The following is a 10,422-nucleotide window of genomic DNA, read 5'->3' as shown; positions in this document are numbered from 1 at the left end:
GGGGAATCCCTGCCCCACAGACACAGGGTGGGAACTGCCCCCCCGGGTGAACCCCTGCCCCACAGACACAGGGGGGAACTGCCCCACTCCCGAGGGGAGGGGCTCACTGCCCAGGCACTCACCTTCTTGCCCCCCCCGGCTGGCCCCCCCTGCGCCCCGGTCCCAGCCACCGCCTCCATCCTCAGCGCCTGGAACCACGTGCAACCTCCAGCTGCGGGCCAGGCTCTTCCGGTCCCTGCCGCCGCACCCAATCACAGAGCGAGGCGACTGAGCTCGCGGCCAATCAACGCGGCGACAACCTGCCCGGTAGTGAAGCCGTACAGGTGACATCATGGGTGAGGGCAACTATCCGGCCGCTGAGAAGCGGGGCAGGGCAAAAGGGCGAAGTCAAGCGGCGGCCATCTTGGATGAGGGCACAGGCCTAGACTATCCCATACAGACCCATCGGCAGGGAGGCCAGTGAATTCAGAACAGCCCACGTGGTAGGGGGAACTCACCAGGGTCACGCTACGGGGCATAGGGATGCAGCCACCTCTGGGGAGGGGCAGGGGGTTTCACAGATTCCAAGGCCAAAAGGGACATTTGTGCCCATCTAGTCTGACCCCATGGCAGCGAGCGGCCCCACCCTAACCCCTAGCGCAGAACTGGTTTTAGAGAAGCAGCCAATCCTCATTTAAAACCCCACCATTGACCTCCCAGAGCCTAGCGCTGGACGGCTTTTTCCATTCCTCTCTTCGTTCTCACGGCTCTTCTCTGACTCCACCAGCTTGTCAACAGCCTTCTGGAATTGCGGGCAGCAGAACGGGACACCCGATTCCAGCCACGGCCATGCCAGGGCCCCCTCCGGAGGGAAAATAACCTCTCTGTTCACAACTCCGCTTTCTGCATCTCGGCATCCCGTGAGCGCTTTTGGCCAGTATCACACGGGCAGCACATGTGCAACTGATTATCCACCATGACCCCCACATCTTTTTCAGAGCCCCCTCGTCCCAGGACAGTCCCCCGTGGCATGGCTGTGTGCATTGAGATTTAGCTTAATTAAAACACTTTCTCTGGGGCCATCTTACCAAGCACTGTGGCTCCTGCTAAACCAGTGACCAGCCATATTCATTATTACCCACTCCCCTAATTTGGACACAGGGACCCACCTGCAGCTGCCCAAGGTGGGGCATGGGGGTTGTTTATGCAGGGATCCCTCGGGGGACACAGCCATGGGTGGGGCGAGGTGCAGGGTCTGAAGCACTGCGCACAGGCCATGAGGAAGCCTCCTGTACCCCACCCCCCATTGGGGGTAGTGCAGGATGCAGAATGGAACCCCGCACTCCTGCCCCAACCCCGCTGGAGCCTGCACTGACCACCCTTACCCAGTTCACAGGGGGAAAAGGGCCCCCTGAGACCCAGCCCCACACCAACCCCCTCCATCTTTGGGGCCCAGGCCAGAAGGATACTTGCCCAGCTGGGCCCTGTGCCCAGGTTTACTCCTCCCTGTTGCCTTTCCACTGAGGCGATGACAACCCCCTAATCTCTCCCCGTTGGGGGTCATTCCCTAGTCGCAAAGATCCCCCCCACACACACACAGCGAGGAGGCAGCTCTGAGAACAGCACTTTATTGCAGACACAGGGCAGACACTACTTCTTCTTGGACACACCGACGGTTCTGCCCCGGCGCCCGGTCGTCTTGGTGTGCTGGCCCCGCACGCGCAGCCTGGGGGAGAGAGGGGAGTGAGATGGGACCAGACCCTGGCCCGCCCTGCTGCTGCTCCCCGGTTCCAGACCTGCCCCCCAACTCTGAATCCACCCCCCAGCCAACTCCCTATGGCCCTGCACCCCCAGCTCTGCATCGTCCCATAATCCCACTACACCCACATGCAAAGGCTCTGCGCCCAGTTCCCCCTCCCCTTATCCAGCCCAATGACCCCTTTTATCTTCAGCCACCGTCCCCACTGCACAGCAAAGGATGAAGGGAACGCCCACCCCCATCTCCCAGGGAGTAGGCAAAAGGCCCCACCCCAGTTCATTAGGTCCCACCATTCACCCCTCCCACCCCCACAGCTCTCGCTCCGCTCGTACCCCCAGAAGTGGCGCAGGCCCCGATGCGCCCGGATTTTCTTTAGCCGCTCCAGGTCCTCACGCAGTTTGTTGTCCAGCCCATTGGCCAGAACCTGAGGAGGAGAGAGACATGGGGATGGGGAGGTCAGGCACAGCTGGACTGGCTCAGAGACACCCAGCCCAGTTTCCCTCTGCAATAGGGGCCAGCGCCAGCTGGGGCAGAGCCCCACAGGAGCAGCTGTGGGACAATCTACTCCAAGTCAGGGCTCGTCCTGATCTGGGATCGTCAGAGATCGGCTCAGGCCCTGCAGCGCGAGGTCTGAGATCCCTGCCCATTGTCAGCATGAACAGAAATGGCCAGTCCCTTTGTGAACCTGGCTCAGCGACATCCTGTGGCAGTGAGTTCCACAGGCTAAGTACAGGGCATGTATGAAAAAGTCTTTCCTTGTAGCAGGTTTGAACTTGTCCCCTTTCAATTCCATGGCGTCTCCCCTCATCCTCACAGCAGGAGTCAGGGAGGCCAGAAGCCCCCGATCCGCCCCTCTTGAGTGCCGAGGGCGTGCATGCTGGGACAGGATTCTTGTTAACTCTGCAGTGACAGCCAATGGGCTGGTGCCCCCCCAACGCACTGGGGTGACAAAGTCCCCTACTGCCTAGGGGACTCCAGAGCAGCCCCTGCAGTGGGGGGAGGAACAAGCCCAGCCCCACACTGCTCTGAACATCAGAGCCCCCCCAAACACACACCCAGCAATGGGCTCCGCACCCCGCTCTCACCTGGCTGTATTTGCCATCTTTGACGTCCTTCTGCCTGTTGAGGAACCAGTCGGGGATCTTGTACTGCCGGGGGTTCTGCATGATAGTGATGACACGCTCCACCTGTGGGGGGCACAGAGATGGGGTCAGGCAGGGTGCTCCCCTCACCCCAGAGAGACCTCCCTCCTTCAACCCAGACATCCCCTCTCCGAGACATTCCCACGCTCTTGACGCCAACCTCCACCTAGATACCACAAGAAACCCACCCCCACCAGACACCCCTCAGCTGGCTCCCAGATACACCCTAAGCCTCAGCCCCCTACCCAGGTCCCCAAGTGAGAGCCATACCACCTTCATCCCAGAGACCCCAGCTTCCCTTAGACCCCCCCACCCCATCTGAGACAAGTGCCACCCCCCATGGTCCCAGAGAGACCACCCCTGCCCTCCCCCCTTGCCCACCTCATCCTCAGTCAGCTCCCCAGCCCTCTTGGTCAGGTCAATGTCCGCTTTCCTCAGCACCACATGGGCGTAGCGCCGACCCACACCCTGGAAGGGGGAAGAAACATTAAGAAAGCCCCAGGGTGGGGACTCAGTACCCCCCACAGCATAAAGTTCCCGGGAAGCTCAGTCTCTGATGCTGAGAGCAAGACCCCCCCACACACACCAGGACAGAAGAACCTGCTTCAAGAGACACCCATGGTACAGTCCAGCTTTAACCCCGCCCCCATACATGTCTCCATATACACCCCCACCCCTGCCCATGTAAGACAGACAGACCGTGGGATCGAACCCGGGGCCTATACTGCATGAGCTAAACGCCACTGGGCTGTTAGCGACGGCTGTAGAGCAGACTCGTTAATCTCTCTCTCTCTGAGTGGTCTTGGTGCCACTAGATGGGACAGACACCACACCCCGGAGGTGTGTGGGTTACACCCGCACCCTGCTCAGTGAGACCTTGTGACAGGGAGTTCCCCTGGCTAACTGCAGGCGTGAGAACCTTTGGGAGCCTGACCCCCTTCTCCATCCCAGCTGTGCAGCACCTCTCCTTCCGCGGGCCTGCCCGCTCCACCACACAGGGTCAGCCCTGACCCCTAAGTCTTAGATGGGGCACCCACAGCAGAACCCCATCTCCCCAGGGAGGGCGCCCCATGGATGCACACAGAGGCACTGGGATGTTTTCGATGTTCTCTCTCTGGTACAGCAATCCCAGGGCTGACGGCAGGGACACCCAGCCATGCCCCATGGGGGTGGAGGGGGGGAGATACACCCCACAGCCCCCTCACCTTGATGGCGGTGATGGCGAAGGCGATTTTCCGTCGCCCATCTATGTTGGTGTTGAGCACTCGCAGGATGTGCTGGAATTTCTCAGGGATCACAAGAGACTGCGGAGAAAAGGAACGGGGTGTGTGTGTGTGTCAGCACAGGAGAACTGTCCCCACTCAATGCCCCCCCACTATGGACACACTCCCCACAAGGCAGGGGTCAGCCCCAACCCTCTCCTCCAGGATGCAGCACCCCCCAGACCTGGTTGCTATATATAGCGGCCAGCCCCCCGCCCCCCCACATACTAGCCTTGTCTCCAGTGCAAGTCCCCTGGAGCCCCCAACTCCCCCCCCAGCAGCCAGCCTTCCCACCCCCCCAACAACCCCCTCCTACCCCCCAGCAGCCAGCATGTCCCAGCCTCTTCCCCCCCACCACCCCGGGCCAGTCCCCCTGGAGCCCCCTACTCCTCTCCCCACAAAGCCCCGCTTCTACCCTTCCCAGGGAGCGCTGGCGGGCCCCGCTGCCCCCTGCTGGGGGCTGATGGACCCCGATCCCCCCCACCCAGGTCTGATCGCAGCTGCTCCCCCCAGACCCCTTCCTGCCCTCTATCGGCCCCCCAGGGAGCCCCCAGCGGGAAATGGGGGGCGCCCCGTAAAGCCCCGGCTCCGCCCCCTCGGACAAGCCCCCGCCGGCCCCGCTGCCCCCCTCCCCGGGGCGGATGAACCCAGATTCCCCCCCGCTCTCACCATGGCGGCTACTCCGCGCTCTAGTCTCACCCCGTCCGGAAGAGAGAGAGGAAGTGACGCGCTGCCTCTTATAGACACTCCCCCTACAGGCAGATAAACGTCCGGTCAGGGCAGTTCACCTTCCGGCAGAGCAGACAGACTTCCGGTTCTCCCCGTAGTCTTTCCGGTCATCCTCCCGCAGAGTTCCACTAGGGACACCGCTACCGGGTTGGGCAACAATATGTGCGGTCCGGGTATGAAACCTGCCCCATGACAGAAGGTTCCTATGGGATTAAATCCCCCCTATTGGATAGGAACTGACCCCCTTCGACTCCGGGGGGCATTTTCATGCCAGTCACCCCCTCACGTTCCCTAAAGGGGGCCTTTGTTACCCCATTTCCGGTAGACTCCCGCCCACCCGGTGCATCATGGGAGTTGTAGTTTTTTAAAGGCGCACGGCCGGAAGTGAGCCTTGGAGGCCCGGATGCGGCGGGAGCGAAAGAAGGAGCGGGGCGGGGATGATGGCGGCGTTGAGGCCCGATGAGGAGCTAGGACTGCGGGCGACTGAGATGGAAGAAGAGGACGGCATGGTGAGGTTCCCCCAGCCCTACTTCCGGTCCCCAGGCACCCCACTTCCGGTCCCGTTCAAAATAGGCCCGTAGTGGGGAACCGCCCCCTGCTGTCCAAATTGGCCCCCACTTGTCATCTACCCCCTCCCCCCCCCAGCGTGCTGAGGGGCGGTTCTGGGTCTGGGAAGGGTTTGCATGTGACCCCGTTAAGTGTTGTGTGACATGTGGGAGCCTGAAGGTTCTGCGACCTTTGATCCTGACCCCAGTGACCCCAGGCCCTTGCTTGCATTACCCTGACCCCAACATGACCCCATCCCACTCTGTCGCCCCCATGCCTGTTCATGTGACCCCTGATCCTTGTAACCTCTGACCCCACCCTGAACCTCCTGACCTCTGCCCCTCCCCCGCTCTGTTCCCTCTCTCTGCGCTCCCCCCCCCCGCCCTCGACTCCGCTGCCAAGGGCCCCACGTTGCCCCTCCCGTCCGGACTCGATGGCGTCTGTCCTGTGTCTCAGCCGGCGCATGGGGTTGCTGGCCTGGCGCGTGGGGCTGCAGCACCTGGTGGCCAGGCCTCCGTCATGCAACGTCCTGAACTTCCTAAACACCGTGTGACATTAGCGACCCTCGCTGCGCGCTGACCAGTGTCCCTCTCATTTTCCCCACCCATGTGCGGAATTAATTTTGTTATGTGCCCCAATATGGAGGTGACATATGACACATCACCTTCATATTGGCGCACATAACAAAATTCATGTGGTGGGGGTGGGGTCGAGGGGTTTGGAGAGTGGGAGGGTCTCAGGGCTGGGGCAGAGGGTTAGGGTGTGGGGGGTGAGGGCTCTGGCTGGGGCTGTGGTGTGGGGCTGGGGATGAGGGTTTTGGGGTGCAGGCTGCCCCAGGGCTACGGTGGGGAGAGAGGACTCCCCCCAGCTCTCTCCACACAGCAGCACCTGGGCTGATCGGGGAGAGGCACCTCTCCCCGCCATGGCAGCTCTGGGGTTGGGGCCGCAAGATAAGTGCCCCGGCCCCAGCAGGTCTGAGCCGGGGCTGGGTTCGGGCTGGGGGAGGGGTGCCGCAGCAGGTCCGGGTCGCAGCAGAGTTGGGGCTGGGGGAGGGATGCCCCAGCCACGGTAGGTCCCCAGGTGGGTTCCCTGAGCACCTGCGCCGCGCTAAATAGGCTGCTGTGTGGCTGCGCAGCTTACAGGGAACTTAGGCACTGCCCCTCGCGGGTGCTATTTATCCTCTGTCTCCATGTGTTAGCCATGATCTTTCACCCCCTGCGGTGCCCTGACCCCCCCATAACCTCAGATTCTCCTATCCCCATCCATCCACCCTTGCTACATATCCCCTGAATCCATCCTCAGCTGTCATCTTTGACCCCACACTGCCCCCCATGACCCTGGGACCTCCTGTTTCATGGGTGATAGAACCCCACTGGCCCCTTTTTGTGCCCCACGCCCCATAGCTTCCAACTCCTATTCCATGTCCCCGTAGTCTTTGATCTCTGCAGTGAGCCCTACGTTCTGTGCTCCCTCCTTGACCCCCACTTGTCCCTCTGTTCCTAGCCCACCCCCTGTAACCCTGAGCTCTATTCCCTGAACCTCTATAGCACTTATACCCCTCAGCCTCTGCCCTGCCTAGCCTGGTCACTGGGTGTACCTCCAAGACCCCTTCCCCAGAGCCTGCTGGAGCTCACTGCTCCCTCACAGCCCCCCGTAACAGCCTGACCTGCACTCCCTAGGGCCGTGGAGAGGAGCAGTCGCTGCAGCTGAACTTGGGGGACCTGGACCTCACCTCAGATGAGTTCATCCTGGATGAAGTGGACAGTAAGTGTGTGGGGGGGGGGGGGGCTTACCCCCTGAACAGCAACCAGTGGGGGGCAGACAGTGATCTGGGAAAGTGGGGGGAAGGCCATGAGGTGGGGGAGGCCAGGAGTAGTTTGGGTGGATGTAGGCAGGTGGGGGAGCACTGTGGGGTGGGGGTACTGTGGGGAGGTGGGTTTGGGGGACCACTGTTATGGGAACTGACCCGGTCTCCCCTCCCCCAGTTCACATCCAAGCCAATCTGGAGGACTCCCTGGTTCAGGAGGCGCTGAAGACAGTAAGTTGCCCCCCTCCTCCCTCTCCTGGGGCTGGGGCCCAGCTGAGCCCCCCCCCGCCCAGGTGACTCTCCCCTCTCTCCCCAGGGCGTGGATCTGCGGCAGTACTCCAAGCAGGTGGAACTGGAGCTGCAGCACATTGAGCACGCCTCCATCAGGGACTGTATCCTGCCCCGCGGAGTCCCCCAAGAGCCCACACAGTGTGGGTGGGGGGAGGGGGCAGATGGGGGAGGTCTCAGTGTCAGGGGGAGGTCCTTGCACCCTGGCTGTACTGCTTCATACCCTGGGGTGTCTCCCTCCACACTGGCAGAGGGAGTGTCAAGGGGCAAACCCCTCCCCAGGAGAAAGAGTAAAGTGGCCCCTCCCAGGGCCTCTCCCAAGCATTCCCCCCACTGCCTGGCTGGCTGGGCCCCCCATGCCCATTTCCTTAGCAGCCTGCCTGCCCTGCAGACATCAAGGAGAGCAAGAACATCACCTCCCTGCACAACCAGATCACCGCCTGTGACGCCATCCTGGAGGTGAGCCTCTGAACCGCGTGGGGCCCCCACCCCTCCAGCCCCCCACCCTTAGGTCACTGCCTGGGTTACCATCCTGGAGGTGAGACCTGGAACCCCATGGGGCCCCCCACAACCTCCTGATGCCCCCAAACTCTCCCCACTCCCCAGAGCACTGTCTGCAGTCTATGTCTCTGACTGGTCCCCCTCCCCCCCCCAGCGCATGGAGCAGATGCTGAGCTCCTTCCAGTGTGACCTAAGCAGCATCAGCTGCGAGATCCAGACGCTACAGGAGCAGTCGGTGGCCATGAACCTGCGGCTCAAGAACCGCCAGGCCGTGCGTAGCCAGCTCAGCCAGCTGGTGGACGAGCTTGTGGTGCCAGCTGCCATGATCAGGTGGGGGGACAGGCTGGGGGCTGGCTGCCATGGTCAGGTGGGGGGCTGGGCTGGGGGCCGGCTGCCATGATCAGGTGGGCGGCTGGGGGTTGGCTGCCAGGCAGGGGGATGGGAGGTGTGAGGAGGGCACCGTGGGGGGACAGGCTGGGGGTTGGCTGCCATGGTCAGGTGGGGGGCTGGGCTGGGGACCGGCTGCCATGATCAGGTGGGGGCCTGGGCTGGGGGCCGGCTGCCATGGTCAGGTTGGGGGACAGGCTGGGAGCTGGCCGCCATGGTCAGGTGGGGGGACTGGGCTGAGCTGAGGGCCTGCTGCCAGGCAGGGGGATGGGAGGTGTGAGGAGGGCACCATGGGGGGACAGGCTGGGGGCTGGCCGCCATGGTCAGGTGGGGGGCTGGGCTGGCTGCCAGGCAGGGGGATGGGAGGTGTGGGGAGGGCACCGTGTGGGGACAGGCTGCAGGGAGATGGGGGAAGGCGCTGGTGGGTAGGGGGGTTTGGGGTGCTGGCCACCACCTCTGAGCCAGATGCGCAGGCTGTGAGGTGTGACCCTGGGATGCCTTTGTCCCTGCCCCCCCCCAGCACCATTCTGGAGGCCCCGGTGACCGAGCAGGACTTCCTGGAGCAGCTGCATGAGCTGAACAACAAGATGAACTATGTGAAGGAGCAGGCCTTCCGCGAGACCATGGCCTGCACCGACGTGCACCACGTGCTGGACCGGCTGAAGGTCAAGGTGAGCCCCGCCCAGGGAGTCCAGGCTCGGCCCCTCCCCCAGAGCCGGGCCAGCTGGGCTCTGTCTCCCCCAGACCCCAGCGGTCAGGGGTCACTGGTCAGGCTGCGTCAGCCCCTCCTGGGGGATCTCTGTGCACATGGGGTGGCCCTGCTGGTCACAGGGGTGTTGCGGGATGGAGGTGCGGGAGGTGTGGAGCTGAGGTGGTGGGGAGGCACTGGGGGGAAGGGGAGGGTCTCCGCGTGGGCTCAGCCTGCCCTGTGGTCCGTGATCCGCTCCCCCTCGACCCTCTGCAGGCTGTGACCAAGATCCGGGAGTTCGTCCTACAGAAAATCTACTCGTTCCGCAAACCCATGACCAACTACCAGATCCCCCAGAATGCCCTGCTCAAGTACAGGTCAGCCATGGGGTGGGGGTAAACGAGAATCTCCCAGAATGCCCTGCTCCAGTACAGGTCAGCCATGGGGTGGGGGGTAAACGATAATCTCCCAGAATGCCCTGCTCCAGTACAGGTCAGCCATGGTGGGGAGGTTAATGGGGATTCCCCAGAATGCACTGCTCCAGTACAGGCCAGCCATGGGGTGGGGTGGGGGGGTCAATCAATGAGAATCTCCCAGAATGCCCTGCTCCAATACATGTCAGCCATGGGGTGGGGGGTAAACGAGAATCTCCCAGAATGCCCTGCTCCAGTACAGGCCAGCCATGGGGGGTAGGTTAATGGGGATTCCCCAGAATGCCCTGCTCCAGTACAGGTCAGCCATGGGGTGGGGGGTAAACGAGAATCTCCCAGAATGCACTGCTCCACTACAAGTTAGCCAGTGGGCAGCAGGGGCTATGGAGCTCTCCCAGAACGCCCTGCTCCAGTGGCGGGCAGTTCCCCAGACTGACGCGCCTTGGCAGGTTCTTCTACCAGTTCCTGCTCGGGAACGAGCGGTCGGTGGCACAGGAGCTGCGGGAGCAGTACGTGGAGACCATGAGCAAGATCTACCTGTCCTACTTCAAATCCTACACCAGCCGCCTCATGAAGATCCAGGTGAGGGGAGCCCGGGGAGCGTGGGGCAGCCCTCAGGGTGGTGGTGTAGGGAGCCTCATGGGGCGGGCGTGTGGGGGTGGGGATTCCCAGACAGTGTGCTCTGGTTCCCCCCCATGTGAATGACAGGGTCGGGATGGGGAACCCCACGCTACCCCCCCCCCCGTCTGTCCTGCAGTACTGGGAGGAGGGGCTGGGAACCCCACACTGACCCCCGTCTGTCCGTCAGTGTTGAGGAGAGGGGCTGGGGACCCCACACTGACCCCCCCATCTGTCTGTCTGTCCTGCAGTGCTGGGAGGAGGGGCTGGGAACCCCACACTGAC

General features: G+C 62.7%; 3 protein-coding genes across 3 annotated transcripts in view; 1 reads left to right on the top strand and 2 right to left on the bottom strand.

The window, feature by feature from the left end:
* WDR46 (WD repeat domain 46) overlaps positions 1 to 193 on the bottom strand; it is a 9,136-nt gene extending 8,943 nt beyond the window's left edge. The window contains exon 1 of the mRNA XM_029913458.1: positions 123 to 193. Coding sequence (XP_029769318.1) covers positions 123 to 179 — 57 coding nt within the window. The 5' untranslated portion in view covers positions 180 to 193. The remainder of the gene's footprint in view (positions 1 to 122) is intronic.
* A 1,398-nt stretch (positions 194 to 1,591) lies between these two features.
* RPS18 (ribosomal protein S18) lies at positions 1,592 to 4,889 on the bottom strand. The gene is made up of 6 exons (XM_026659645.1): positions 4,812 to 4,889; positions 4,086 to 4,184; positions 3,262 to 3,348; positions 2,824 to 2,925; positions 2,071 to 2,162; positions 1,592 to 1,705 (listed from the first exon to the last, which is right to left on the bottom strand). Exons 1-6 carry the CDS (start codon positions 4,812 to 4,814, stop codon positions 1,630 to 1,632), a joined length of 459 nt encoding a protein of 152 aa, XP_026515430.1. The 5' UTR covers positions 4,815 to 4,889; the 3' UTR covers positions 1,592 to 1,629.
* Positions 4,890 to 5,255: 366 nt separating this feature from the next.
* Positions 5,256 to 10,422, top strand: part of VPS52 (VPS52 subunit of GARP complex) — a 10,507-nt gene continuing 5,340 nt past the window's right edge. Inside the window, exons 1-9 of the mRNA XM_026659643.2 lie at positions 5,256 to 5,380; positions 7,097 to 7,181; positions 7,403 to 7,455; positions 7,541 to 7,616; positions 7,904 to 7,971; positions 8,168 to 8,343; positions 8,921 to 9,071; positions 9,365 to 9,465; positions 9,969 to 10,101. Of these exons, the coding sequence (XP_026515428.1) occupies positions 5,309 to 5,380; positions 7,097 to 7,181; positions 7,403 to 7,455; positions 7,541 to 7,616; positions 7,904 to 7,971; positions 8,168 to 8,343; positions 8,921 to 9,071; positions 9,365 to 9,465; positions 9,969 to 10,101 (915 nt within the window). The 5' untranslated portion in view covers positions 5,256 to 5,308. The remainder of the gene's footprint in view (positions 5,381 to 7,096; positions 7,182 to 7,402; positions 7,456 to 7,540; positions 7,617 to 7,903; positions 7,972 to 8,167; positions 8,344 to 8,920; positions 9,072 to 9,364; positions 9,466 to 9,968; positions 10,102 to 10,422) is intronic.

This window comes from Terrapene carolina, unplaced genomic scaffold, assembly GCF_002925995.2.
Source record: "Terrapene carolina triunguis isolate 2854851 unplaced genomic scaffold, T_m_triunguis-2.0 Scaffold645, whole genome shotgun sequence".
NCBI lineage: Eukaryota > Metazoa > Chordata > Testudines > Emydidae > Terrapene > Terrapene triunguis.
This window is presented reverse-complemented; position numbering and strand designations above follow the sequence as displayed.

What these genes read in the sequence shown, in the direction of transcription:
- RPS18 (XM_026659645.1), bottom strand. An exon ending in GGGAGCTGACTGAGGATGAG is followed by an intron (nt 2,926 to 3,261) that starts GTGGGCAAGGGG and finishes TGCCCCCCACAG; the next exon opens with GTGGAGCGTGTCATCACTAT. An exon ending in AAGATGGCAAATACAGCCAG is followed by an intron (nt 2,163 to 2,823) that starts GTGAGAGCGGGG and finishes TCTCCTCCTCAG; the next exon opens with GTTCTGGCCAATGGGCTGGA.